The sequence below is a fragment of the Tachyglossus aculeatus genome, chromosome 22 (assembly GCF_015852505.1).
Source record: "Tachyglossus aculeatus isolate mTacAcu1 chromosome 22, mTacAcu1.pri, whole genome shotgun sequence".
NCBI lineage: Eukaryota > Metazoa > Chordata > Mammalia > Monotremata > Tachyglossidae > Tachyglossus > Tachyglossus aculeatus.
Window position 1 is genome coordinate 46,387,733 of NC_052087.1, and position 27,512 is coordinate 46,415,244.

The window sequence follows — 27,512 nt, forward strand, 5'->3', positions numbered from 1 at the left end:
TAGGGAGAGGCCCTTTCCCACCCCTCCCTCCCCTTTCCTCGCCCCCCACAGTTTATCCCAGGGAACAGATCGGCTGCCCCCCTCCTGTCTGTGCCACTGATTCTTTTGTCTCCCCCGAAGATGGTCATCTCCCAGAGGGCAGGGCTCATGTCTCCCAATGACTGTACTGCACACTCCTGTGTGCTTAGCTTATTCAAGTGCTATGCACACCGTAAGCTCTCAGAAGCAGCATGGTGTAATGAATAGAGCACGGGCCTGGGATGCAGAAGGTCATGGGTTCTTATCCCGGCTCTGCCACTTGCCTGTGGTTTGACCTTGGGTAAGTGACTTAACTTCTCTGTGCCTCAGTTACCTCATCTGTAGAATGGGGATTGGGATTGTGTGTCCCATGTGGTACAAGGACTGCATCCAATGTGATCTGCTTGTGTCCATCCTAGAACTTAGTACAGTTCCCGCCACATAGTAAGCGCTTAACAAATGCCATAATTCTTCTTCTTCTTCTTAATAAATACCATTGATTGATGGATTGATTTTGTGCTAGCAGCTTTTCCCTGCCCCGGAAACTCTGCGTACCAGCCCTGCCTGGCAGCATGTGCCAAGGCCCGGACATGCCGGGAGAGCGACCTGGAAGACCAGGAGACCGACCTGTGCCAGGGGCTTAGTGAGGGCTGTGTCTGTTCAGAGGGGACATTGTTGCACAGGCCCTACGCCCCTCTCTGTGTCCCCGAGGAAAAATGTGGTAGGTGCCCCTTCCGGCTTTGACTCCTCGTCTCACTGGGCATCAGCCCCTGGAGTTGGGGAGGCGGGGGCGGCAGTTCTGCCCCGCTGCCCCTTGTTGACGTCAAGTCCTCAGCGGAGCCATGGGGCTCAACATGAGTCACGAAGCCCATACAGGATTGCGCACATGTATCTTCGCTTATTTATCCTTCTCGTTCATCTTTTCCATTCTCCTGCTATTACCACTGATATTTTTTTTCTTCCCCCTGCTCCTATTCTTTGTAAATAATTGATTTCTCATTCATTCATGAGAATCAACATGGCATAATGGATAGAGTACAGGCCTGGGAGTCGGAAAGTCATGGATTCTAATCCCGGCTCCGCCACTTGTCTGCTGTGTGGCCTTGGGTGAATCACTTCACTTCTCTGGGCCTCAGTTCCCTCATCTGTAAAATGGGGATAGAGACTGTGAGTCCCATGTGGGACAGGAACAGTGTCCAACCTGATTTGCTTGTATCCGCCCCAGCGCTTAGTGCAGTGCCTGCCACATAATAAGTGCCATAATAATAATTATTATTATTGAGTGGCTGATACCGCCTGTTACTCTCTGCTAGTGAACCTGGAGGTTATTTAGGAACCTGAAGTCAGATCCTGCCAGGCAAATATAATTTTCTCAGGGCACCGTGGGAGGGGCCTTACTTTTTTTGGGTTACAAGGAGTCCCTCAGGAGCCCTGAAAATTTAAGGGTTCATGGCCCCTCCCAAAGTATCTAACAGATGCGCTGGTAGCGGTCAGTACTGGATGCCATCTTTTTACATTGACCCGGGTTGGGAAGTCCAGTTCCCTGTGCTCCTGGAGAAGAACATCTGAAAACTCCCTGACGCTGAATTCCCCTCCATTGCCTTGACCCAGCCTGCACGGACAGCTCAGGAGTCCCCCGGGCCCTGGGGGAAACCTGGAACACCTCTCTCAGCGGCTGCTGTGTGCACCGGTGCGTGGACAACGAGACCGTCATCCCCGTGGAGCCCCCCTGCCCCGAGCCCCCCCAGGGGTGCCTCCGCTTTGGGGAAGTGGCTTTGATGCTGCCTAATGACCACTCCTGCTGCCCAAGGACCATCTGTGGTGAGAGAACCCAGCAGCCTGCCCCCACCCCCGGCCCTGGGGTGGGGCTGGGGAAAGAGGCCTTGGGGTCGAACAGGGGCACAGAAAGAAGCCAAGGCCCAGTCGGGAAATGAGTGGGTGGAGAGAATCTGAGCAAAGCATTGGGCTCCTTCCAGGCAGGCTGCTGCTGCCTGTTCTGGCTTTCTAAATGGGGCCAGTGAAAAATTTGTTTCCCACAAGCCCCCACTGGAGACAACCTTTCCCTCCTCCTTGCTCTCTTGCCCCACTTTGGCATTTCATCTCAGTCTTGCACATAAACTGGGAAGCCATCCTGTGTCCAGGAAGGCACCTGTGCTGGGCACTATGGGATGGGCAGCTTGAGGGTAGTCTAGGACATCAGTTAGTCAGTGGCCAGTTTCAACAGCTTAGGTCAAGCTGAGAGCATTGGTGGCCATCGCAGGACTGGCCTGCCGATGTTCAGAGAGCTAAGGGGCTCTCTTCTCCTGTGGTGAAGGAGAAGGAGCGTGGCCTGTGGATGGAGCCCAGGCCCTGGAGTCACAAGGACCTGTGTTCTAATCCTGACTCCACCACTTATCTGCTGTTTGCGACCTTGGGCAAGTCAGTTCACTTCTCTGGGCCTCAGTTACCTCATCTGTAAAATGGGGGTTAAGACTGTGAGCCCCATGTGGGTCAGGGACTGTGTCCAACCCGATTTGCTTATATCCACTCCAGTGCTTCAAAAAGTAAGTGCTTAACAAATACCACAATTGTTACTATTATTATCATTATTATTGAAAGTGGGGCACTCACCCCCCGGGTGGGTTATTCCCTCATAGAGCTTCTGAGGCACAGGTGAGCCCTCTGTTCAGAGAGCCCTGATTCAGGTTCAAATGAGCAGAATGCTTCTGGTGAGCCTGCCAGAAAGGGATAGTAGCCCATTCTCCTGCAGATTTGGTGGAGATTTCATCAAGCCAAGGGCTGGAGAGTGAGCTTTGTCCTCTGCTCACCCACCTGAAAAGCCAACTCTAGTCTGTAAGCTTCCCCTTTAGACCATCAGCTCCTTTTCATTCATTCTTTCAATCGTATTTATTGAGTGCTTACTGTGTGCAGAGCACTGTACTAAGCGCTTGGGAAGTACAAGCTGGCAACATGTAGAGACAGTCCCTACAGGAACACGCCTACCAACTCTGTTATATTGTACTCTCCCAAGGGCTTAGTACAGTGGTCTGCATGCAGTAAGCACTCAATAAATGCCATTGATTCATCGATTGGCATGCGGGGTTGTCCTTTTCACTGCTCTGTGGTTTCTGTTATTAGTGTGCAATCAAACACTGTGTGACAGTCTCATCCCCGAATGCAAGAGCTCAGAGAAACTAATCCCATCCTACCAGGAAGATTCTTGCTGCCCCAACTACAAGTGTGGTGAGTGTCTGTGGCCCGGTGAGCCCAGATAAAGCATTGGCTAACTGAGTCTTTGCAGGAAACAGCATGAGGACCCAAATGCAATGGCTTAGCACTGGAACAAGGTGGGGCTACTTTACTCACACCTCCCTCCACACCCCAGGAGGGGGTACAGTCCAGTGGTGGTGGTGGTGGTAGTAGTAATTGTAGTAGTAGTAGTGAAGCAGTGTGGCTTAGTGGAAAGAGCACTGGCTTGGGAGTCAGAGGTCGTGGGTTCTAATCTGACTCCACCACTTGTCAGCTGTGTGACTTTGGGCAAGTCACTTAACTTCTCTGTGCCTCAGCTACCTCATCTGTAAAATGGGGATTAAGACTGTGCGCCCCTCGTGGGACAACCTCATTACCTTGTATCTACCTAGTACTTAGACCAGTGCTTGGCACATGGAAAGTGCTTAACAAATACCATCATTATTATTAGTAGTAGTTCATTCATTCATTCAATCGTATTTATTGAGCATTTACTGTGTGCAGAGCACTGTACTAAGCATTTGGGAAGTACAAGTCGGCAACATATAGAGACGGTCCCTACCCAACATCTGGCTCACAGTCTAGAAGGGGGAGACAGACAACAAAACAAAACATGTGGACGGGTGTCAAGTCGTCAGAACAAATAGAATTAAAGCCAACAAAATAAATAGAACAGTAAATTCTATTACTAGTAAATGGATTCGAAAGAGAACTTCTGTATTTGGGCTCAAGGCCCTTCCCGAGTATCGGCTCTGAAGGCAGTTGCTTCAAGCAGGTTGCCTAGTGGATAGATCATGGGCCTGGGAGTCAGAAGGACCTGAGTTCTAATCCTGACTTGGTTTAGGTACTAATCCCGGCTCTACCACTTGCCTGCTGTATGACTTTGGGCAAGTCAATTAACTCCTCTGTGCCTCAGTTTTCGCATCTGAAAAATGGGGTTTCAATACCTATTCCCTCTCCCTCTTAGACTTTGAACCCCTTATGGGATAAGGACTGTGTTCAGTCTGATTATTTTATATTTCCCCCAGTGCTTAGTATAGTACTTGTCACATAATAAGCACTTAACAAATACCATTACTATTATTATTATTATCATCATCATTGGTAAGAAGCAGAGTTGCCTGGTGGAAAGAGCATGGACCTGGGAGTCAGAGGAACTGGGTTCTAATCCCGGATCCTCCACTTGTCTGCTGCATGACCTTGGGCAAATCACTTTACTTCTCTCAAGCCTCAGATACCTCATCTGTAAAATGGGGATTAAGACCGTGAGCCATGGGTCATGGAATGTGTCCAATGTGATCATCTTGTATCTATCCCAGTGCTGTACCTGGCACGTAGTAAGTGCTTAGCAAATATCATTTAAAAGAAAAAAGACAGGCCTGGCCAGAATTAGAATACAGCTGGGCAGAGGCTAGGTCATAGGGATGGAGTTAGTTAAGGCCAGGACCAGGTCAGGGAAGGAGCTGGGCCAGCTGGGGAAACCAAGTCTGCACTGCGCGGAGTTGGGTGGGGCAGGGCCTAGGCTGGGACTGGGCATGGGATGCCTTGTGCAGACTCCGATGGCTTGGTCTTTTCCCAGCTTGTGACCCGGAGAAGTGTGAGCCAGTGGGCCAGGCTCCCCGCTGCCGCCAGGACCAGACTCTGATAGCCGGCTGGCTGGAGCACACCTGCTGTATCTCCTACATTTGTGGTACTGGGAGCCGGGCTGGGAGACTGGGGAGGGGAAGGGGCCAACTGGCTGTCGGGGATCCAGCCGACCTTCGGTGGTTTGGAGGCTACTACCCCTTCTGTGGACTCTCCAACCCCCTCTTATCTGATGCCACTGTGACCATTCCATCCTCTCTGGCACTTCCTCCAGGGCAGGTAGAGACAGAAATCAATGAGTCAATCAGTGACATTTCTTGAGCACTCACTCTAAGGCAGAGTACTGTACTAAAATGATTGGGAAGATTCCAAAGAACAAGTAAACATAATCTCCAAGGAGAGAATGAGCTATCTGAGGACTTAGAGGAGAGACTTAAACACATTTCTGTTGCTCATTTCTGGGGAAAGGTGTGATGGAGAGTAGGATGAAGCTACTCTCATAATAATTGAGGTTTGGAGAGGATTTTGAGTACTTGGGCTTGAAGTTATGGCCCTTGGTCCTGGATAAGACTTTTCCTCAAATTAGGGAAGCAGCGAAGCATAGTGAAAATAGCACGGGCCTAGGAGTCAGAGGACCCAGGTTTTAATCCCAGCTCCGCCACTTGTCTGCTGTGTGACCTTGAGCAACTCACTTAACTCCTCTGTGCTTCTGTTATCTCATCAGTAAAACAGGAATTCAGTACCTGTTCTCCCTCCTACCTGGTCTGTGAGTCCCCTGTGGGATCTGATTACCTTGTATCTACTCCAGTACTTAATATAGTGCTTGGTATACAGTAAGCACTTAATAAATACCATAGTTATTATTATTAGGATCAAGAGAAAGGTAGGGTAAAGGGGACAGGAGGAGAGAGGAGGTTGCCCCCAAATCATCACTCCCACCCCTGCACCAATCTCTCATTCTTTTACCTACTTTATGATAGGCAGTCTCTTTCCCTGTGCCTTACTCTTTAGATTGTAAGCACCTCAAAAGCAGGGACTGAATCTTCTTTTGAATAGTTCCCAGGGATCAATAAATGCCATTTGTGATGGTGATGATGACATTTAACCTCTACCTGGACCCTGGAGGACCTATGGCCCAACTTTGGTCTTAGCATTTTCTGTAAGGGGTGGAGAAATGAGCCAGAAAGGCTGAAAGAGTTTGAATGCTTAGCCTGGAAAAAGGGGGACTGAGATGAATGGTCAGTAGGAAGAGGTCACTGATCAGCAATGCTTATGCTGCCCTGTGGAGTCAACAAGGAGACTTAGACTGACATGCCAGAAGGAGGAAAGAATTGCTAGAATCAGAAAGGATTTTTTGGTCATCTGAGATTGTAGGGGAGATTGTAAAATCTCTGTCTCTGGAGATTTGCTTTGGACATTTAGAATTGAAGACAGTGGGCTGGATGAGTTGACCCCTCGGGCTTCTTTCCAATGGCAGTATCTTTCCATTAGGCCCACTGGAGGCTTTATCCTCTCTCTCTCTCTCTCTCTCTCTCTCTCTCTCTCTCTCTCTCTCTCTCTCCCCTTCCCCACCTTCTCTTTTTTTGCTTTTCTTCTGTTTATGAGCCTTATGTCTCTTCCCCCTTCACAGCCTGTGGCGTTTGCTCAGATCAGATCCCGAAGTGTCAGGAAGGAGAGGTACTCATGGTGGCTGGGAACATCACTGAGGAGCGCTGCTGCCCAGCTTACCACTGCGGTGAGTCTTCTAGGTTTCCCTCTAGCTTCAGAGACCAAGTCAGACCCATCCTTGCCAATGGGGCTGGCGCCCTGAGGGCCTGGGAGGGGTGTAGATGGGACACTATATTCCAGATCCTTATTCTGGATCCTTACATTCCAGATACTGTGTGCCTGGCACACAGTAAGTGCTTAGCAAATACCATTAAAAAAACACAGCCTCCTGGAAATGAGAGAAGTCACAGAGTTCTCATTCTCAGAGAAGCAGTGTGGCTCAGTGGAAAGAGCATGGGCTGTGGAGTCAGAGATCATGGGTTCAAATCCCTGCTCCGCCAATTGTCAGCTGTGTGACTTTGGGCAAATCACTTAACTTCTCTGTGCCTCAGTTACCTTATCTGTAAAATGGGGATTACGACTGTGAGCCCCCCGTGGGACAACCTGATCACCTTGTAACCTCCCCAGCGCTTAGAACAGTGCTTTGCACATAGTAAGCACTTAATAAATCCCATTATTATTATTATTATTATTATTATTGTTATTATTCACATTTAACCAGGGAGGCCTTCCTATAAGTTTGTTGTAGTCAGGGAATGTGTCTGTTTATTGTGTTGTACTCTCCCATGTGCTTAGTACAGTGCTCTGCACACAGTTAGTGCTTGATAAATACTATTGAATAAATGAATGAATGAATGGGTGAGAGACTGCTCCGAGCCCAGGAGCAGCGATGGGAATGTGCAGAATGGGAGTAGGAGAAGGCTAGTGGGAGCCGGTTTGGAGTGAAGGGAACAGGAAGAAGAGATACTGGAGAGAAGAAGGGTGAGGGATCCAAGAAGGCAGACAGGAGCCTGACCCAGGAGTTTGTGCCTTTGGCACATCCAGTACCCAAAGGGAGCTGAGAGGCGAGGCACACTAATCTTCCTCAGGGAAAAGCCCATCAGCCTCCCCTTCCCTGACCCCACCAAGGACCACACGGACTAAAGCCTGGCAACTCTCCCTCTGACAGCAGGACCGCGGGAGCCCAGGGCATGACAACCCCTGGTGCTGGGCATTGGCTTTCCTTTTTCATGAAAATTTTGTCTGGGCAGCAGCCTGGTTTTCTTCACAGCCCAGGCTGCTTGTGCTGGAGGTAGGGCGAGGTGAGACCGGATGACCCTGGAGGTGAGCGTGATATTCAGAGCACCCAACTCGGGGTCATTTCCCACCCTCCACATTACATGTTTCTTTGGAGAGAAGCTAATTGGACCTTCTTTCTGACAGTGTGTGAGAGTTTCCGTTGCCCCCGGATCAGCTGTAGCATGGGGACGGCTCTGGTGGAGGTGTGGAGCCCTGCAAGATGCTGCCCCTATCAGACGTGCGGTAAGGTCACCTTCCTGGGACACTCCACAGGGAAGCAGTGTGGCCTAGCGGAAAGAGCATGGGTCTGGAAGTCAGTGGACCTGGATTCTCATCCAGGCTCTGCCACTTTGCCTGCTGTGTGACCATGGGCAAATCACTTAACTTCTCTGGGCCTCAGTTACCTCGTCTGTAAAATGGGGATTAAGATTGTGAGCCTCACATGGTACAACCGGATCACCTTGTATCCTCCCCAGTGCTTAGAACAGTACTTTAAACATAGTAAGCGCTTAACAAATGCCATTATTATTATTATTATTATTATTATTATTATTATTATTATTACAGTGCCTGGCACATATTCATTCATTGATTAACTCTATCGAATTTATTGAGTGCTTACTGTGTGCAGAGCACTGTACTAAGTGCTTGGGAAGTACAAGTCGGCAACATATAGAGACGGTCCCTACCCAATAATGGGCTCACAGTCTAGAAGGGGGCGATATAGCCACATCCTTAATAAAATAAATAGAATTATAAATATGTACATATATACACACCCACTGTTGGGTAGGGACTGACTCTATATGTTTCAAACTTGTACTTCCCTAGCGCTTAGTACAGTGCTCTGCACACAGTAAGCGCTCAATAAATACGATTGATGATGACAAGTGCTTAGGGGAGGGGAGTAGAGCAGAGGGAGCAAGTCGGGGCAATGGGGAGGCGAGGAGGAGCAGAGGAAAAGGGGGGCTAAATCTGGGAAGGCCTCCTGGAGGAGCTGAGCTTTCACTTAACAAATACCACAATCATTGTTATTGGGCAGATCTAAGCTCAGGGCTGCCCAGGGCTCTGAGGCTGAGGAGTTCCTGGGACCTTAAAACAGAAAACTCTAAGGGATGGGGCCATGGCTTGGACTGGACTCAGAATAGATGAAAACGTTGGTGACTTGTCTTCTGTTCTTTGTGTTTTACAGAGTGCAAATGCAACACGATCCCAGTGCCTCAGTGCCCCCTGGTACAGAGCCCTGTCCTTACCCCAGTCCCACACCAGCCCTGAGCAGGGGTGGGGGGCCAGGGGAATGAGGAGGGACTGGTCTGATTGCTAATAAGGGAAATGACAGCAGAGCCATGGAGTGGCCAGGATGCTTTTCTGGAGGAGCCGATTGAAGCAGTCTGAAAAACGCCCCGCGATGATTCCAGTAAAATTCTTCCCCCTCGGCCCCCAGTCATGCACAGCCCTCAGATGGGCTGAGCATCCTTGGGCCCTGGGCAGGACACTGTACTAGCCCCCTGACCAATGGATGGGTGGTGCATGCCAGACTCTGGACTAGGGTTGGGAGTGGACCTGAGTACCCCCATCCCCAGATCTTGGTCTTGGTTTCCAGAAGCTTAAAGGGGAGCACTCGACAGAGCCCAGGCACAGTCTGAGCCTCTGTCCCTCTGTCCTTGCCCAGGGGGAGAAGCTCGAGGTGGACAAGAAGTTCCAGGAGAGTGTGGAGAATGTCTGCAACTGCACCACCTATAAGTGTGGTGAGCCAAGAGGCCTGAAGTGGGGGGATGGGTCAAGGCAGCTGTGGGGGTGCCATCCCCAGGGGTCTGGGGCAATGCAATGAGAAGCAGCCTGGGAGTCCAAGGTCATGGGTTCTAACCCTGACTCCGCCACTTGTCTGCTGTGTGGCCTTGGGCAAGTCACTTCACTTCTCTGGGCCTCAGTTATCTCATCTGTAGAATGGGGATGGAGACTGGGAGCTCTATGTGGGACAGGGACCGGGTCCAACCCACTTTACTCATATCCATCCCAGCACTTAATAATAATAATGATAACAATAATAATAATAATGGTATTTGTTAAGGATTTACTATGTACCAAGCACTGTTCTAAGCACTGGAGTAGATATAGGGTGATCAGGTTGTCCCATGTGGGGTTTACAGTTTCAGTCTTAATAATTGTGAGAAGCAGCGTGGCTTGGTGGAAAGAGTGCAGCTTGGGAGTCAGAGGACGTGGGTTCTAATCCTGCCTCCGCCACTTGTCTGCTGTGTGGCCTTGGGCAAGCCACTTAACTTCTCTGTGCCTCAGTTCCCTCATCTGTAAAATGGGGATAAAAAGTGAGCCCCATGTGGGACAACCTGATCACCCTCTATCTACCCTAGCACTTAGAACAGTGCTTGGCACATAATAAGCACTTAACAAATACCATCATTATTAGTATTATTATTATTAATCCACATTTTACAGAGGAGGTAACTAAGGCACAAAGTTACAGTGACTGGTACACAGTAAGGGCTTAACAAATGCCACAATTTTTACTATTATTATTACCGTTATTATTGTTTTTAGTGCTTTGGCCCTGGCCCCGAGGCCTGTGGTCACACCCGTGAGGAGTGTTTTAGGGCTCGGGAATGTCAGTCATAGAAGACTGATGTTGAGCACTCACACAAGGCCCCGGGGGGCTTTGGGGAGGTCTCCTCCTTCAGCCCCAGCCCTGCCCCCTCCAGGGCTGGTCATTCATTCAATCATATTTATTGAGCGCTTAATGTGGGCAGAGCACTGTACTAGCACTTGGAGAGTACAATTCAGATGGGTTCTAATCCGCTTGTCTGCTGTGTGACCTTGGGCAAGTCACTTTACTTCTCTGGGCCTCAGTTCCCCAATCTGGAAAATGGGGATGGAGACCATGAGCCCCACGTGGGATGGGGCTGTGTCAAACACGATATGCTTAGATCCACCCTAGCGCTTAGTACAGTGCCTGGCACATAGTTTAAGTGCTTGATACATATCATAATAATAATATGAGAGCAGCAACCGGTTCTTGGGCCCCGTCCGGTCCCGGCCCCATCCCGGTCCCCATCCCCGGGCGTGGCAGGTAGGCTCCCGGCCCAGCCCCACTCCCGGGGCCGTGAGGCCGGCTGTGCTTCCCCTGCCAGTGAGGGAGCGGGTGTGCGTCAGCCGCCAGCGCGGGGTCCTGCGGCCCGGACAGACGGTCGTGGAGCACGGCGCCGACGGCAGGTGCCTCACCTCCCGCTGCACCCACGTCCTGGACCCGGACACCAACTTCTATCAGATCAACACCACGTCCGTCATTTGTCAACGCAACTGCACAGCCGTAAGCCACCGGCTTGGGGGCCGCCTCTACCCAAACCCTTCGTCAGGCCTCGAGCAGCCGGGAGGCGTCTTTCCTTTCCCTTCCCTTTCCTTCCCTCCTCCTTCCTTCCCTTCCCTCCCTTTCCCTTCCCTCATTCATTACATTCATTCATACAATCATATTTACCAAGCGCTTACTGTGTGCAGAGCACTGTACTAAGTGCTTGGGAAGTACAAATCAGCAATTTTTTGTAGCACCTAATAGGAAGTGGTCATGGTGGTGTGCATGGGCAGGAGAGTGAGAACATGGCAATGCAGGAGGAAACAGGAGTCCCTTCATTGAGATCAGAGTGCAGGGGGAGGAAGAGGAGAAGGGTGAAATTATAATGAACTGGGTCGCAGGGGATGAATTCATTGGGTGCTAATTATGTGCAGCACTTGGGAGAGTGTAGTGGAAGTAAGATGTAGACTCAAGTGCCCTTTTACCTTCCTACCCGACAACAGGCTCACAGTCTAGAAGAGGAAGATAGACAACAAAACAAAACAAGCAGTTAGGTGTCAATACCATCGGAATAAATAGAATTATAGCTATATAAACATCATTAATAAAATTAATAGACTAATAAATATGTACAAATATATACAAGTACTGTGGGGAGGGGAAGGGGGTAGGACATAGGTGGGGTGATGGGGAGGGGGGGAGGAGGAGAGGAACAACGGGGGAGGCTCAGTCTGGGAAGGCCTCCTGGAGGAGGTGAGCTCTCAGTAGGGCTTTGAAGGGAGGAAGAGAGCTAGTTTGAAGGATGTGTGGAGGGAGGGCATTCCAGGCCAGAAGTAGGACGTGGGCCAGGGGTCGACGGCAAAATAGGCAAGAACGAGGCATGGTGAGGAGCTTAGCTGCAGAGGAGCAGAGTGTGCGGGCTGGGCTGTAGAAGGAGAGAAGGGGGGTGAGGTAGGAGGGGGTGAGGTGATGGAAAGCCTTGAAGCCGAGAAGGAGAAGTTTTTGCTTGAACCGAAGGTTGATAGGCAGCCACTGGAGATTTTTGAGGAGGGGAGTGACATGCCCAGAATGTTTCTGTACAAAGATAATCCGGGCAGCAGAGTGAAGTATAGACTGAAGCTGGAAGAAACAGGAGGATGGGAGGTCAGAAAGGAGGCTGAGGCATTAATCCAGTCGGGATAGGATGAGAGATTGAACTAGCAAGGTAGCGGTTTGGATGGCGAGGAAAGGGCGGATCTTGGCAATGTTGCGGAGGTGAGACCGGCAGGTTTTGGTGACTGATTAGATATGTGGGGGGAATGAGAGAGTGGAGTTGAGGATGACACCAAGGTGGAGGGCTTGTGAGACAGGAAGGATGGTAATAATAATAATGATGGTATTTATTAAGTGCTTACCATGTGCAAAGCACTGTTCTAAGCACTGGGGAAGTTACAAGATGATCAGGTTGTCCCATGTGGGGCTCACAGTCTTCATCCCCACTTTACAGATGATGGAACTGAGGCCCAGAGATGTGAAGTGACTTGCCCAAAGTCACACAGCAGACAAGTGGTGGAGCCAGGATTTGAACCCATGACCTCTGACTCCAAAGCCTGGGCTCTTTCCACTGAGCCACACTGCTTCTTCTTGGTAGTGCCGTCCACAGTGACAGGAAAGTCAGGGAGAGGACAAGGTTTGGGAAGGAAGATAAGGAGCTCAGTCTTTGACATGTTGAATTTTAGTGGGTGGGCAGCCATTCAGATGGAGATGTCCTGAAAGGTGGTGGGGGGGAGATAAGAGCCTGGAGGGAGGGAGAGATAACAGGGGTAGAGATGTAGATTTGGGTGTCATCAGCGTAGTGATGATAGTTGAAGCCATGGGAGAGAATGAGTTCACCAAGGGAGTAAGTATAGATGGAGAACAGAAGGGAACGAAGAACTGACCCTTGAGGAACCCCTACATTAAGGGGATGGGAGGGGGAGGAGGAGTCCAGCTTGATTTCAGCCTCATAACCCTCCCCACTCCAATCCACACTGCTCTGCTGCCCAAATCACTTTTCTGAAAAAAAAGAGTTCAGGCTATCTCCCCACTCCTCAAGAACCCCCAGTGTTTGCCTATCCACCTCTGCATCAAGGGCCCAGAGAAGAGCAACCAAAGATGTGGGAAACCTTGGCCCAGCAGGAAAAAGATTAACTAGGTGGGTCAGGAGAAAACATCCTGAAAGATGACCCTAATTACCCCTAGGTGTTTTTGCAGGGTGACTGTGGGGAGGACAATGCTGACCCTCCTTTTTCCATCTTCACTAGAAGAAATGAGGTTGAGAGACATTTGCCAGTAGGAGGACTTCCTGCACTGCCCTTCCAGAGTCCTGGGCAGTGGGGTCTTGGAGCCCATGAGAGCCTGGGGGGCAGTGAGCATCAGGAAGAGCTGTTGAAGGGTCTCTCCTGTGGTTGATTTTGGCAGAACCAAGAGTATGAGCCCCCAAGAGATGTGTCCACCTGCTGCGGGACCTGCAGAAATGTGTCCTGCCTTCATACATTCCCCAATGGCACTGTGTCCAAGTTTAAGGTAAATCCCGGCCCACCCGATCAATTAATCAGTAGATTGAACGAATGTATTTATTGTGTTGACTATGTGCAACCCCTGGATTTTTCTGCATCTGTCCATTAATGTCGAGGCAGCCATTTCACCAGCCAGCATAAGTTCCCTTTATGTAAAGCTTTCCCCAAAGTTGGTCACTGGAGGTGGGAGGAGAGGGGAGGCCCACCTCAGTGCAAATTTGATCCTGCGTGGAGCCCCTGCTTTAGTGGTGCATCTGCAGTCTAATCATCAATGATATTTGAATGCTATGTACAGAACATTGTACTAAGCGCTTGGGAGAGTACAATAATAATAATAATACTGATGATGGCATTTATTAAGCCCTTACTAGGTGCAAAGCACTGTTCTAAGCACTGGGGAGGTTACAAGGTGATCAGGTTGTCCCACGGGGGGTTCACAGTCTTAATCCCCATTTTACAGATGAGGTAACTGAGGCACAGAGAAGTGAAGTGACTTGCCCAAAGTCACTCAGCTGATAATTGGCAGAGCCAGGATTTGAATCCATGACCTCTGACTCCAAAGCCCATGCTCTTTTCCACTGAGCCACGCTGCTTCTCTATGCAATACAACAGAGCTGCCTGAAAAACTCCCTGCCCACAATGAGCTTACAGTCTAGAGGGGGAGACAGACATTAATATAAATGAATAATTTATAATATAGCATTTAAAGATATATACATAAGTGTTGTGATGGGTTGAGGGTGGGGGAAGAATCAAATGCCCAAAGGTCACAGATCCAAGTGCTTGGATGATGCAGAAGGGAGAGGGATCCGGGGGAAAGAGGGTTAATCAGGGAGGCCTCTTGGAGAAGATATGAAGCAGCGTGGCTCTGTGGAAAGAGCACGGGCTTTGGAGTCAGAGGTCATGGGTTCAAATCCCGGCTCCACCAGTTGTCAGCTATGTGACTTTGGGCAAGTCACTTAACTTCTCTGGGCCTCAGTTACCTCATCTGTAAAATGGAGACTAAGACTGTGACACCCCCAAGGGACAACCTGATCACCTTGTAACCTCCCCAGCGCTTAGAGCAGTGCTTTGCACATAGTAAGCGCTTAATAAATGCTATTATTATTATTACTATGTGACATAATAATGCTCTGAAGGTGGGGAGGGTGGTGGTCTGGCGCATATGGAGGGGGAGGGAGTTCCAGGCTCCCTTTTTCCAGGTCCTCCTCTTCCCCCAGCAGCCTGGAACCTCGTGGATTTCTAACTGTGTCAGGTACGACTGCACCAGTACCGAGGTGGGGGCCATCCTGGTTGACTCACCCATCAGCTGCCCACCCTTCAATGAAACAGACTGCCTGAAGGTCAGTGTTACGGTGGAGGTGGCCCCCAGGTCCTTCCCCACATTTGGTCTAGTGTAAAAGGCACAGTCAGAGGAAGAGCTGGGGGGACCTGGGATCTAATCCTCTACCAATTATTTGCTGTGTGACCTTGGGCAAGTCATTTAGCTTCTCTGTACCTCAGCTTCCTCAGCTGTTCTCCCTCCTACTTAAACTGTGAGCCCGATATGGGACAGGGACTATGTCTGACCTATTAACCTGTATCTAACCCAGCGCTTTGTACTTGACACATAGTAAATGCTTAACAAATATAATAATAATAATTGGCTTAGACCAATAGCAAGTGAAAGAGGTGGTTGAGGTTGCTGAACAAGTCAAGATATTGGGCTGTTAAGCTACTAAGGTTACTAAAAACTCTGCTCCTCTAGCCACAGTACCCTGTTGCTCTTATTGTATTCATTATGTCCTTTAAAGTTGTTTTGTGTTTTTATTGTTTCACCTTTCCTGTGTTTCTGTCCTCAGTCCCTTTCACTTCTGCATCCACCGTCTCACCCAGTACCTTAGACTGTGATCTCCTTGGGAACATGGGACCAGGTCTAATTCTCACCTATGTATTTTTATCCAGGCTAAGTATTGTGCTTTGCATCCAGGAGGCAGTTAATAAATAGTATTCCCACTTCCTCCTCCTCTTTCTCCTCCTCTCCCTCCTCCTCCTCCTCCTCCCTATACTCTTCCCCCTTCTCCCCAAGTCCCCCCCGACCCAGAGAGCCCAGCTAGAGGATGGCTGCCTAAGGGGTTTGTGGAGGCCACCTTCTTAAGCCAAGTCTTCCCAGGCAAAGTAAAGAGAGGGTGCAGAGAAGAACAATAAAAAGCATTACAGCTGGGGAAAAGAAAGGGTCTACAGATAGAGCTTCAGGTTTTTTAGCTTAGGGAAGAGATAAGTGATGGGGGAACATAATAGCTGTTTTCCAGCATATGAGGGGGATTAGCCCAACCGTGCCGCATTTCCAGAGAATCATGTTAGTAGGAGAGATTTCATTTGTCCATAAGGTCAATTCAGGGTAGTAATATTTGTGCTATTTGTTAGGTACATACTCTGTGCCAACCACTGTACTGAGTACTAGAATAGATACAGGATAATCAAGTCCCATTTGGGGCTCACAGTCTTAGGAGGGAGAGCAGGTATTGAATCCCCACTTTGTGGATGAAGGAACTGAGGCACATAGAAGTTAAGTGACTTGCCCAAGTTCACCCAGCAGAGAAGCAGCATGATCTAGTGGATAGTGGATAGAGCACGTGCCTGTAAATCAGAAGGACCTGGCTTTTAATCCCGACTTGTCTGCTGTGTGACCTTGGGCAAGTCACTTCACTTCTCTGTGCCTCAGTGACCTCATCTGTAAAATGGGGATTAAGACTGTGAGCCCTATATGAGGTAGAGACTCTGTCCAACTTATTAACTTGTATCTACCCCAGTGCTTAGTACAGTGACTGACACATAGTAAGCACTTAACCAATACAATTAAAAAAAAATAAAAACGTAAGTGGTTGGATCCGGAATTAGAACTCAAGTCTTCTGCCTCCCGGGACCATGCTCGTTCCACTAGGCCACCCTGCTTCTCCCACAGTTCTAGGAGTCAGGAATACTAGGAAGGTGGAGAATTGAGGCCGTTAGTCAAATAATTCGGGCAAAGAGCCTAGCACTGCTGGCTCCACAGGTATTTGTGTTAGAAGGAATCCGTGTATCTTCATAAAAGCTCTGGCTCGTAGCAAAAAGAAGATGCTGTGTGGTTGTTGTAGAGGCTCCCAGAGAGTCACAAGGAGGGAGAAAGTAGGAAATGTTGGGGCCGAACTGATTTGGATGGGATTCAGGCAACTCTCAGAGTGGAGCTCTACGATTTATACTTAACTCATCTCCCCATCCCCCTTTCTGTCTAGAGTGGAGGGTACGTGGTGCCTTTCCTGGAAGGCTGTTGCCGGACATGTGAGTGACCCTGGGGACCCTGTAGGGTGTTGGGAGGCAGAGGTGCCAACTGGTCTGAGCGCCGTGGGAGGAAGCTTGCTTTTATCGGATGAGGCAGCAGCCTGGGACCCTGGGGCCTGTTTGTTCTCAGCATCCTTTCCTCAAGGCTGTACCATCAGAGGTCCTGAGGGGCAGGGGTGAGGCCACCTTCACAATGGGCTCCTCCTCCTCATCCTCTGGAGCTGGATTCTTTTGATATGATACCTGTAGCATCCATTAAGTCTGGGATCCGTGTCTGTGAAGCGATTTTTTGTTTCCTGTAAAATGTCCTTGGGCAAAGTGTCGAGGGCCCTGGGTTTGGGAAAGGCCGAGAAGTTGGCAGAAAGGGTGTGCAGAGCCATTCAGGACATGTGAGGAGAAGAGTGGGTCAGAGGGCCATCTGTGTCCAGTTGGGGCTTGGAGTGGGATGAGCCTGGCTCGGGGGCTGCCCCGGGCACCACCCTTGTCAGCTCAGATGTGGTCTGGTCTCCTTGGGGTCCTGGGCGTTGGGGATGAACCCAAACCGACCGAGTATCCCCATACCAGGCACTCCTGACAGGACTGGATGGGTCCTGGATTGTGGCCCCATGTCCAGCAGGGTTAGAAGCCCAACATCTTGCGCCCCCATAAGACGTTCTCTGAGGAGCTAACATGTTTGGGTCTCGTTCCAAATCTCTGCCCCAGACAGGGCTGGTCTGCTTCCTTTCTGCCCAGTGCCAGAAGCAGTATGGTCTAGTGAGAAGCAGCATGGCCTAGTGGATAGACTCCGGGCATGGGAGTCAGAAGGACCTGGGTTCCAATCCTGGCTCCACTACTTGTCGGCTCTGTGACCTTGGGCAAATCATTTAACTTCTCTGTGCCTCAGTTACCTCATCTGTAAAATGGGGATTAAGACTGTGAGCCCCATGTGGGACAGGGATTGTGTCCAACCTAATAAGCTTGTATCTATCCAGCACTTAGTACAGTACCTGACACATAGTAAGCGCTTAGCAAATACCATAAAAAAAGAGATGTCACCAGTTAGATAGTGTGCTCTCTTCTGTGGACCACTTCGGAAACTGTGGTCCCGGGATTGGGCTAGGCAGCCTGGCTGACTGGCAGTGGATTCCAAACCGGGGGAGCCAAGGCTTTCCTTTCTTGATTCCTGCTTTCACTGGGCTTCATAGAAAGGCCAGCAGTGGCCCCAGCCCACTCACCATCTGTCTATTTCTGTCTCTGTTGGAATAAGAAGGATCCCATCCCTGGGGATTTGACTTTGCCACAAAACTTTTCCCCATGAGCCCCACACCCACACCCATGGCCCCTCATTACCCAACATGGCTCTAATTTCCAAAATTAAAGGAGTGAAAGGACAGAGCACCCTGGGACCACTTCAGCCATGCCGGGAATGCCCAGGGTTTTATTAGCAGGATCCCTTGCCCCGCTCCACAGTGATATAATGTGTCATGGCAAAGAAGCGGCACCACCTGGGGTGGCTGCTTCAATCTCACTGGCTTCCCCGGCATGGGCACAAACTCCTTGTCCATCCATGAGGCTTGGTGGCCCCTCATTCCTGTTCCCATTCAATCATATTTACTGAGTGCTTACCATGTGCAGAGCACTGTACTAGGCACTTGGGAGAGTACAATATGACAATAAACGGACACCTTCCCCCCACAAAGCGAGTTGAGACCAGTCGTCGAAGGGGATCCCCGGTCCCATAACCTCATCTCCCGGGGCCTTCCCTTCATTCTCATACCCCACCACACCGAAACGTCGGGACAAAGCAGCCTGGTGTCAGGCTGGGAGCGGGCCGGACCAGCTCTCCACCGTGTGTAACTCACCGCCTGTGTAACGTTCTCACAGGTGCTGCAGGGTCCCTGCTTCCATTCCCCGTTAGCCCAGTCTCTCCTCCAGTTAGTTTCCGCTGTAACCCAGGTACATTTTCTCAGAAATCAGTAGGACTAAGGCAAAGCCACCCCATTGTTGATTTCCAACAATGTACTCCCTGCTCTGAGGAGGAGGAGGAGGAGGCAGGGGAGGCCCTCCCGTCCTCAGGGGTGTGTGGGGAAACCCAGTCTGCGCCCTCCACTCTCAGCGGGCTCCCCAGGATTTCCCCCGGCCCAGCACACGCTGCCAGGGCAGTGCATTGTTGACAGCCAACAATGTACTGTGGCTCGTGGGCCTGGGTGTAGCATAATAGTCTGCTGCATGCGCGTCTGCTTCAGTCGCTCCGGCCTCCCGGTTACCAGCCCCATAGCCCTTAGAGACTAATTCCCTCGCTTTGCTTGGCACATCTGTTTCCGGGCGCGACATGCCAAAAAGGCTGCCCTGTGGGAATATTCTCTGCTCATTCCCAACCGGGGCCCAGTGAAACAGCTGGAGGATCAGCACCGTGGAACCCATCCTGTGGTTTTTCCCTTCCTGGCAGCTAGGTCTGGAGTCAGGTCCTGGGTGGCGGAAAAAGTATACCTCGTTTCTAGTCCCAGCGACTCTGCCGCTGAGTGCGACCCTGGGCGAGCTGACTGAACCCTCCTCCCCACCCACCCACTGAACTTCCACATCTGTAAAGTGAATAATTCCTGCTCCTCTCACTGGCATAACAAGTGAGACCTCGCTGGGGAAATAAAAAGCCCGTTACAAGTTCAGGGTGCTGCTGGAATTAGCATTGAGCCTAACGGTCCTGCCTGGAGAGAGCTCTGGAGCCACAGAGAGACAAATAGCTTCCCTCAGGATTGCCTCAGGTGGAGAACCCCGTCCCCATGGCATAGGTCTGCATTTCTTCCAGTTCTCCTTTTCTCCATACAGTCCTATAAATCTCATTGAGAAAAGAGCTGCTGCAGCAGCAGCCTAGCTAGTGGTAGAGTCCCTAGAGGCCCAGTCAATCAATCAATCATATTAATTGAGCACTTACTGTGTGCAGAGAAGCAGCATGGCCTGGTGCAAAGAGCACAGACCTCAGAGTCAGAGGACCTGGGTTCTAATCCCAGCTCTGTCACTTGTTCGCCATGTGAACTTGGGCAAGCCACTTCATTTCTCAATTACCTCAGCTATAAAATGGGGATTGAGACTCTAAGCCCCAGGTGGGACATGGACTGCATCCCAAACTCATAACCTTGTATCTACCCCAGTACTTAGAAAGGTGCTTGACACATAGCAATTGCTTAACAAATACCATAATTATAAAATTATAATTCTCAAAGTATTAATTATAAGTGTTATTAAATTACTTTACTAAGCACTTGGGAGAGTACATTAAGAACTGAGTTGGTAGGCACTATCCCTGCCCAGAGCAAGCTTACAGTCTAGTGGGGGAAACAGATATTAATATAAATAAATTATGGATGTGTGCTAAGTGCTAAGGGAGGGGAATATGTTTGAATAAAGGGTACAAATCCAAGTGCAATGATGATACAGAAGAGAGTGGGAGAAGACTGAGCTCATTGCAGGCAGGGAATGTGTCTGTTTGTTGTTTTAATGCACTCTCCAAGCTCTTAGTACCGTGCTTTGCACACAGTAAGTGCTCAATAAATACGATTGAATGAATGAATGAAAAACAAAATAAGGGTTTAGAAAATGAGAGCCCACCTCTTTCTCTACTACACCCTGACCCCTGACAGACACACACCAAACCTGCCCCGTGCTTTTGTAGTCTATGATCTGCCTTCTTCTACAGCCCATTCCTCTACTTCTGCTCCAGCTCAGGGGCATCAAAGTCCAGCCTAAGTCCATACAGGGACGTTGACGTGGACATTTCTGCTGCCACCATTTTGCTTCCAAGACACGACCCCTCTGCTTGGCTTGAAGAGAGGGGCTTCAGAGAGAGCAGAGCTGGGGGCTGCTTGGGCCGCTGCTGCCAGAGGACCATCTCCACTGTCCCTCCTCACCCCCACTCCTGTCTACCTCTCACAGTCAGTCATTCAGTCAGTCCATCATATTTATTGAGCGCTGACTGTGTGCAGAGCACTTAACGCTTGGGAGAGTTCACTTTGACAATACAGCAGACACATTCCCTGCCCTCAATGAGCTTGCAGTCTAGAGGGGAAGACAGACATGGATATAAATAAATAAATTGCAGATATGTACAGAAGTGCTGTGGGGAGTCAGAGAGATGGGAGGAATAGAAAACATCCTTCCAGATAGCTCCTCATTCTGCTCTCATTCTGCTCATGGCATTGATTGGCAGGGCCTGGCATCCAGCAGCGGGGTCTGCCGGTCACACTCCAGCTTAGCCCCACACCCCAGCCCTCCTCTATTTAGAGTTCTTTGTTCAGCCAGCTGCCTCCTGGCTCAGAATCTGCTAGCGGAAATGGGCGGTCCTCACTGTCCAGCTTTGCAGGTCAGTCAGCCAGTTGATCATATTTATTGAGGGCTTACTGTGTGTAGCACTGTACTAAGTGTTTGTAATATAACAGACACATTCCCTGCCCACAGCAAGCTTACAGTCTAGACTAAGGTGTTCCCTGGAGCCACAGAAATTCCATTTACCTTTAAGATTTGCATTGTGCTTCAGGACAGTGTTTAATGCTGCTCCCTCCTCCTTCATTCAAGCTCTATTTCCTGTTACTGCTCCTCAGAGCACCAGGCTCAGAGATCAGGCTCTGTCCCTTCTCTCTCCCACCCCACATTCTCCCCTCCCCTCATCTCCTCCAAATCAGGCCAATGTAAACCAGACAGGAAGAGAAGTCAATTTATTTTCCATCCTGCTGTCTGATTTCTTTTCAGGATGGGCAGGTGGCTCAGGAATTGGTTTAAGAGCACCCCGAAGTCTCACCCCTCCCAAAGCTGAGCAGGCTGGCAGCTCATCCGTGTCTCTGCTGTGCACATCTTTTTCTGCTCTGCCCACCCAGCCTTGAGGCCACACGGGCAAAATCTCTGACCATTAGAGGGGGACAAATTCTGAGCCCCACGTTGAGTGGTTCCCAAGTTTGGTTGAAATAAAGTTGAGCAGATTCTCAGGATGGAAGATGGCAAGGTGGAGAGAAAACAATCTCAAGAAATGCATGTCCAGGGCTCTCCAAAACAGAAAGCCACTGCCTGAAATCCTCAGAGTGATGATCATTGAGACTCAGGCTTGCACAGAAACACAGGGATGAGAGAGAAAAGGGGTGCAGCCCTGAATGCTTTAAAATTATTCTAGTGTTTAAAAAGAGCCTCCTACAATTTGCTTTCAGTGGGTGGGAGTGGGCCGAACTCACTGTCTCCCACTCTGGAGCCTGCAGACTTCCAGGGAGCCAGTGCCGCTGCTGGATAGGGGCTGAAGCCCTCAGCTCACTTGGGCATCGAGGAATAAAATGCAGCTGTTGGGTGCCAAATGATGAGTGGAAAGAGAAAACTCCCCCTCCCGAAGAGCCCGGGAAATAACCTATTTCTTGGCAAGATCTGGCTGGGCTTAAAACATCCATTTGTATCTTCCAAGAGTTTAGGACAGGCTCCACACCCAAAATGCATTTCACAAATGCCTTTGTGAGAGAATGTATGTGTGTGCGTGTATGTGTGTTCACAGAGATGGGGCAAGCTCTCTAGTTGTTTGTCCATTTGCTCTGCAGAGTGATTTAAACCTAACCTGGTCAGTATATGCTCCAGGAAGTTTCAAAGATATGAGTGCCCAGAGTGAGGAGGATTCATTTTATATCCCCCCAGTCTTGTGGCTCCTGACCATAGGCAATGCCCAGGGATGTCTTTGCCTCTGAGACTGGTTGTTGGAGGCCTCCTGGTTGCCTCGACTCCCTGCCAGCCCGCTCCAGCTGATCCTGGGATTGGCATGGACCCTCCCTTTGGGACCACTGGAACCCACCCTAGGCAGAAGCCCCTGTCTACGGGTTTGGAGCCTCCTTCCCTGGGCTGAACCCTTGGGCTTGGGGACGATGGTGGCGTCAGCTCCAGCCTAGGCTTTGTGGACACTAATGCATGATGTGCTAGGGGCAAAGGTGCCGGGGTTCTCAGTGCATGAAACACTAACACTGCGGTTCTTACTGCCCAGGACTCAGCGGGCTCTCATTCATTCTCCAACTCTTGCGTCCCAGAAGGCTCGCCTAGCGGGGAGGGGAGATGTGTGCTGGGCCTGAGGGACCAGGTCAGTTTCACCCTCTCTCTCTCCCTCTCCTCTCCTCCTCTCTCTGTCTCTCTCCTTCCTCCTGCTCCCTCCAGGCAAGGAAGATGGAAAGTCCTGTAGAAAAGTGACTGTGCGCATGACGATCAGGAAGAATGACTGCAGAAGTAACATGCCGGTGAGTGGAATCTCTTTGCCATTGACAATACTGATAATAATGGTATCTGTTAAGCACTGACTATGTGCCAAGAACTGAAATAAATACTAGGATAGATAGGAGACAATCAGATCAGACACAGGGACTGGGTCATGGTCCCACCAACTAAAGGGGAGGAAGAACAAGTATTTAATTCCAATTTTATAGATGAGGAAACTGAGGCCCAGAGAAGTTAAGTGACATGCCCGAAGGGACACAACAGGCCCAAGGCAGGGCTGGGATTACAATTCAGGTCTCCTGAGTTCTGAGCCAGTCTTCTTTCCACTAGGCCATGCCACTTCCCAGGTATTGCTGCCAGTCACTCCCTTGAAGAAGGTGGGCAGGGGGCATGGGTGGTCTTGGGAATTGAGATGGCTACTTCAGGGTAGTGTGGTCAATCAGTCAATTAATGGTATTTATGAATCGCCCACTGAGTGCTAGGCACTGAATTTAGAACTTGAGAGAGTTCAACAGTAACAAGACATGTTTCCTGCCCTTGGGGACCTGACAGTCTAATGGAGGAGACAGACAAGGATTATTATTATTAAGTGCCGTTGAGTCGTTTCCAATTCATAAGGATTATGAATCCCTATGAATCCTCATGACAGGGATTATTCTCAGAGATTAAAAATAGGAGGAAGAAATGAAAGGCACAGGCTGAGTTTTCCATTTGACCCAACAGTGTGCACTGATGGATAGAGTACAGGTCTGGGAGTCAGAAGGACCTGGGTTTGAATGCTGGCTCGGCCGCTTCTCTGCTGTGTGACCTTGGGCAAGTCATTTCATTTCTCTAAGCCTCAGTTCCCTCATCTCTCAAATGGGAATTCAGACTGTGAGCCCTATGCGGGACAGGTAGTGTGTCCAACTTGATTAATTTATATCTCCTCCAGCACTTAATACAGTACCAGGCCCATAGTAAGAGCTGAACCAATACCATTAAAAAACCCCCAACTTTCCTCAGATCCCCAACCCAGCTTTTCCTGGGTCATCCCGGCTGAGCTCCCCTGGGAGTTGGGAGGCACAGGGGGTGCAGAGACCGTCCTTCTCCCAGTTCTGCTCCTATGCCCTCTCCCCACCCCCACCCCATTTCTCCTCAGGTGAACATCGTGTCCTGTGATGGGAAGTGTCCCTCCGCGAGCATCTACAACTACAACATCAACACTTATGCTCGCTTCTGCAAGTGCTGCCGGGAACTGGGCCTGCAGAAGCGCTCCGTGCAGCTGTACTGCACCAGCAATGCCACCTGGGTCACCTACACCATCCAGGAGCCCACCGACTGCTCCTGCCAGTGGTCCTGAGGCTATGGTGGGGATGACCCCTGCCAGGAGGCTTGGCCACCAGCCCATTCCCTCAGTCCCGGGGTTGCAACCCCACGGGTGGCCCAGACCAGCCCTTTCTCACCCAACCCTAAGAACAAGGCACAGTCCCGCAAGCTCCATCACATTCCCTCCAGCTGGCCCCAGCCAAAATGACATTCCCTCCTTCTTGCCCCAACCGAAATGACCGAAGTGACCTCGGACGGCTCTGCCGCCATCAGCACTCACAAGAGACTCCCGAGGTGGACGTTTGTGTCAGTGGTGTTCCGGGTTGGGGTGATGGGCATCAACTCTTCCTGGGAAAGACGTAGCCTCTCATGGAATCTAGTAACGGTTTTAAGGGAAGGGCCCCCTGCTCTGCCAGGGAGAGTTTGAGTACAGTGCAGTCCAGTGGCAGGCAGATGGACTGGACCACCTCCTAAAGGCCTAATGAGCCTGGCCAATGCTGTAAAAATGCCACTCCTGAAGAATTCCTCACTCCTATTCAATCCTCTGTTCCTGAAGAATTCCCCACTCCTAAGGCTGCCCAGAAGCATGGGCTGGGCTGCAGGTGATGGGGTTGGGAAGACAAAGGATGATGAGGCAAGGATGAGCTTAGAGTGGTTAGTCCAAACTCGAGGATTTGGCTCTTTCAGCAAGGAAGACCTGAGGGCAGAAGAGGAGGAAATGGGCTCTGACTGTAGCTAGAGGGGCAGAGATGTGGAGAATTCCTTCCCTTCCTGGATGGGGAGCTCAGCAAAGGCAGCTCCTGTAGACTGTAAGCTCACTGTGGGCAGGGAATGTGTCTACTGACTCTGTTATATTGCATTGTCCCAAGTGCTTAGTACAGTGCTGTGAGCACTGTAAGCCACTCAATAAATATGATTGATTGATTGATTGAATGGAAGGCTGAGGGACATTACAAATTATTCTCCTCCTCTGGAGAGGTTTGTCAAGAGCAACCATCTTTGGAATTCCAGCTGGAAGCAGGGCAATGGACTCCCTGACTCTGAACCCTTAGAACCCTAGACTTCTATCACTGTAAATTCCAGGAAACTATATACTCTGTAGATGTGTACATATATTCCCTGGTGGCAAAGGTGATTTTGCTCATGTATTTCTGAGAGCAGCCAATAAATATCTTGAGCACAAGTCTTGAGGAATAGAAATGATTTATTCTTTGCAAATATGTCAAACTAAAAATATTCAGCTTGTGAAAAAAAGGATATTTTCTATTTTCAGAGATGATGTAATTCCAAGTAAACTCGCCCCCTCTCCAAATGTTATGGTAATTTTTTTCTCATTTCTTTCCTGAAATGGCTTTTTGAACTCAACAGGTGGTAAGTATTGACTTTTTATTTTACCAGAGAGAACATCTTTGGGATAATGCTCGTTTCTTATAATTTAGCAAAGTGAATATAGAAAGCAGAGGACTCTGAAAACCTGAGGTAATGTACCGTGAGCATTCTTTTTCTTCATTATTATTATTACCATTATTGCATTTGTTAACTGCTTACTATGTTTCAAGCCCTGTTCTAGATGCTAGGGTAGACAAAAGATAATCAGTTCGGGACTGTCCCTGTCCCACATGGGGCTCTCAAGTCCAAGCAGGGGCAAGAACAGGCATTGAAGCCCCATTTTACAGGTGAGGAAACTGCAGCACTGAGAAGTTGTGACTTCCTCAAGGTCACACATCAGGCGTAATCAGGATTAAAACCAGGTCTTCTAACTCCCAGGCCCATCCTCTTTCCATTAGGCCACAGTGATGGCTTAGGAGAAACTGATCTAGCTACTATCTTTGAACTAAGAAATATCACATGGATGCCCTGTCTTTACAAATGGCTTCAAAGTCAGGACAGAATCACATGGAAATTTTTACTATTTACTCTTTTTATGTATGTCAGTCCTATAGATCCAAAAACAAGAAGAAGACTACTTAACAAAAACTTCAGTAGGCGTGAAGCTGTGGTACAAAAAATTTGCTCCTCTTCTCCCAGGCAACAGAGGTTTTCACTCCTCCAGCCACTGGGCAAGTAGAATCCCAGAAACCAGGCAGATGAGAGGTGCTATTTAGTGTCAAACACCCACAAAACTTGTAGCGACCCAGGCTGCCTGCTGTCATTGTGTGACATCATGACTGCGGGTCAATCCATCAGTAGTACCTGTTGGGCGCTTACTGTTGCAGAACACTGTAATAGTCAATCAATAGTATTTATTGATGATTTACTATGTGCAAAGCACTGTACTAAGTGCTTGGGAAAGTACAATACAACAGAATTTATGGACATGTTCTCTGCCCATAATAATGATGGGATTTGTTAAGCACTTACTATGTGCCAGGCACTGTATTAATGGCACAGGCTTGGGGGTCAGAGGCTGTGGGTTCTAATTCTACTCTGCCACTTGTCTGCTGTGTGACCTTGGGTAAGTCACTTAATTTCTCTGTGCCTCAGTTACCTCATCTGTAAAATGGAGATTAAGACTGTGAGCTCTACATGGGACAACTTCATTACCTAGTAACTAACTACCCCAGCACTTAGAACAGTGCTCGGCACACAGTAAGCGCTTAACAAATACCATTATTATTATTATTACTAAGTGTTGGGGTGGATACAAGGGGAAGCAGCGTGGCGTAGTGGAAAGAGCACGGGCTTGGGAGTCAGAGTCATGGGTTCTAATCCCGCTTCTGCCACTTATCAGCTGTGTGACTTTGGGCAAGTCACTTAACTTCTCTGTGCCTCAATTACCTCAACTGTAAAATGGGGATTAAGACCGTGAGCCCAACGTGAGACAAACTGATTGCCTTGTATCTACCCCAGCACTTAGAACAGTGCTTGGCTCATAGTAAGCGCCTAACAAATACCATTGTTATTATTATTATGATTACAAGCAAATTGGGTTGGACACAATAATAATAATAATAATGGTATTTATTAAGTGATTACTATGTGCAAAGCACTGTTCAAAGTGCTGGGAAGGTTACAAGGTGATCAGGTTGTCCCATGGGGGGTCACAGTCTTAAACCCCATTTTACAGATGAGGTAACTGAGGCCCAGAGGAGTTAAGTGACTTGCCCAAAGTCACACAGCTGACAATTGGCGGAGCCGAGATTTGAACCCATGACCTCTGACTCCAAAGCCCGTTCCCTTTCCATTGAGCCATGCTGCTTCTCCATGTC

At 49.5% G+C, this 27,512-nt stretch overlaps 1 protein-coding gene across 1 annotated transcript in view; it reads left to right on the plus strand.

Annotated features, from left to right (window-relative positions):
• OTOG (otogelin) overlaps positions 1 to 25,174 on the plus strand; it is a 133,401-nt gene extending 108,227 nt beyond the window's left edge. The window contains exons 43-56 of the mRNA XM_038765354.1: positions 545 to 739; positions 1,630 to 1,839; positions 3,136 to 3,240; positions 4,826 to 4,936; positions 6,461 to 6,565; positions 7,801 to 7,899; positions 8,849 to 8,889; positions 9,329 to 9,404; positions 10,800 to 10,978; positions 13,397 to 13,501; positions 14,718 to 14,837; positions 16,749 to 16,794; positions 22,942 to 23,021; positions 24,137 to 25,174. Coding sequence (XP_038621282.1) covers positions 545 to 739; positions 1,630 to 1,839; positions 3,136 to 3,240; positions 4,826 to 4,936; positions 6,461 to 6,565; positions 7,801 to 7,899; positions 8,849 to 8,889; positions 9,329 to 9,404; positions 10,800 to 10,978; positions 13,397 to 13,501; positions 14,718 to 14,837; positions 16,749 to 16,794; positions 22,942 to 23,021; positions 24,137 to 24,337 — 1,673 coding nt within the window. The 3' untranslated portion in view covers positions 24,338 to 25,174. The remainder of the gene's footprint in view (positions 1 to 544; positions 740 to 1,629; positions 1,840 to 3,135; positions 3,241 to 4,825; positions 4,937 to 6,460; positions 6,566 to 7,800; positions 7,900 to 8,848; positions 8,890 to 9,328; positions 9,405 to 10,799; positions 10,979 to 13,396; positions 13,502 to 14,717; positions 14,838 to 16,748; positions 16,795 to 22,941; positions 23,022 to 24,136) is intronic.
• The last annotated feature ends 2,338 nt before the right edge of the window (positions 25,175 to 27,512 follow it).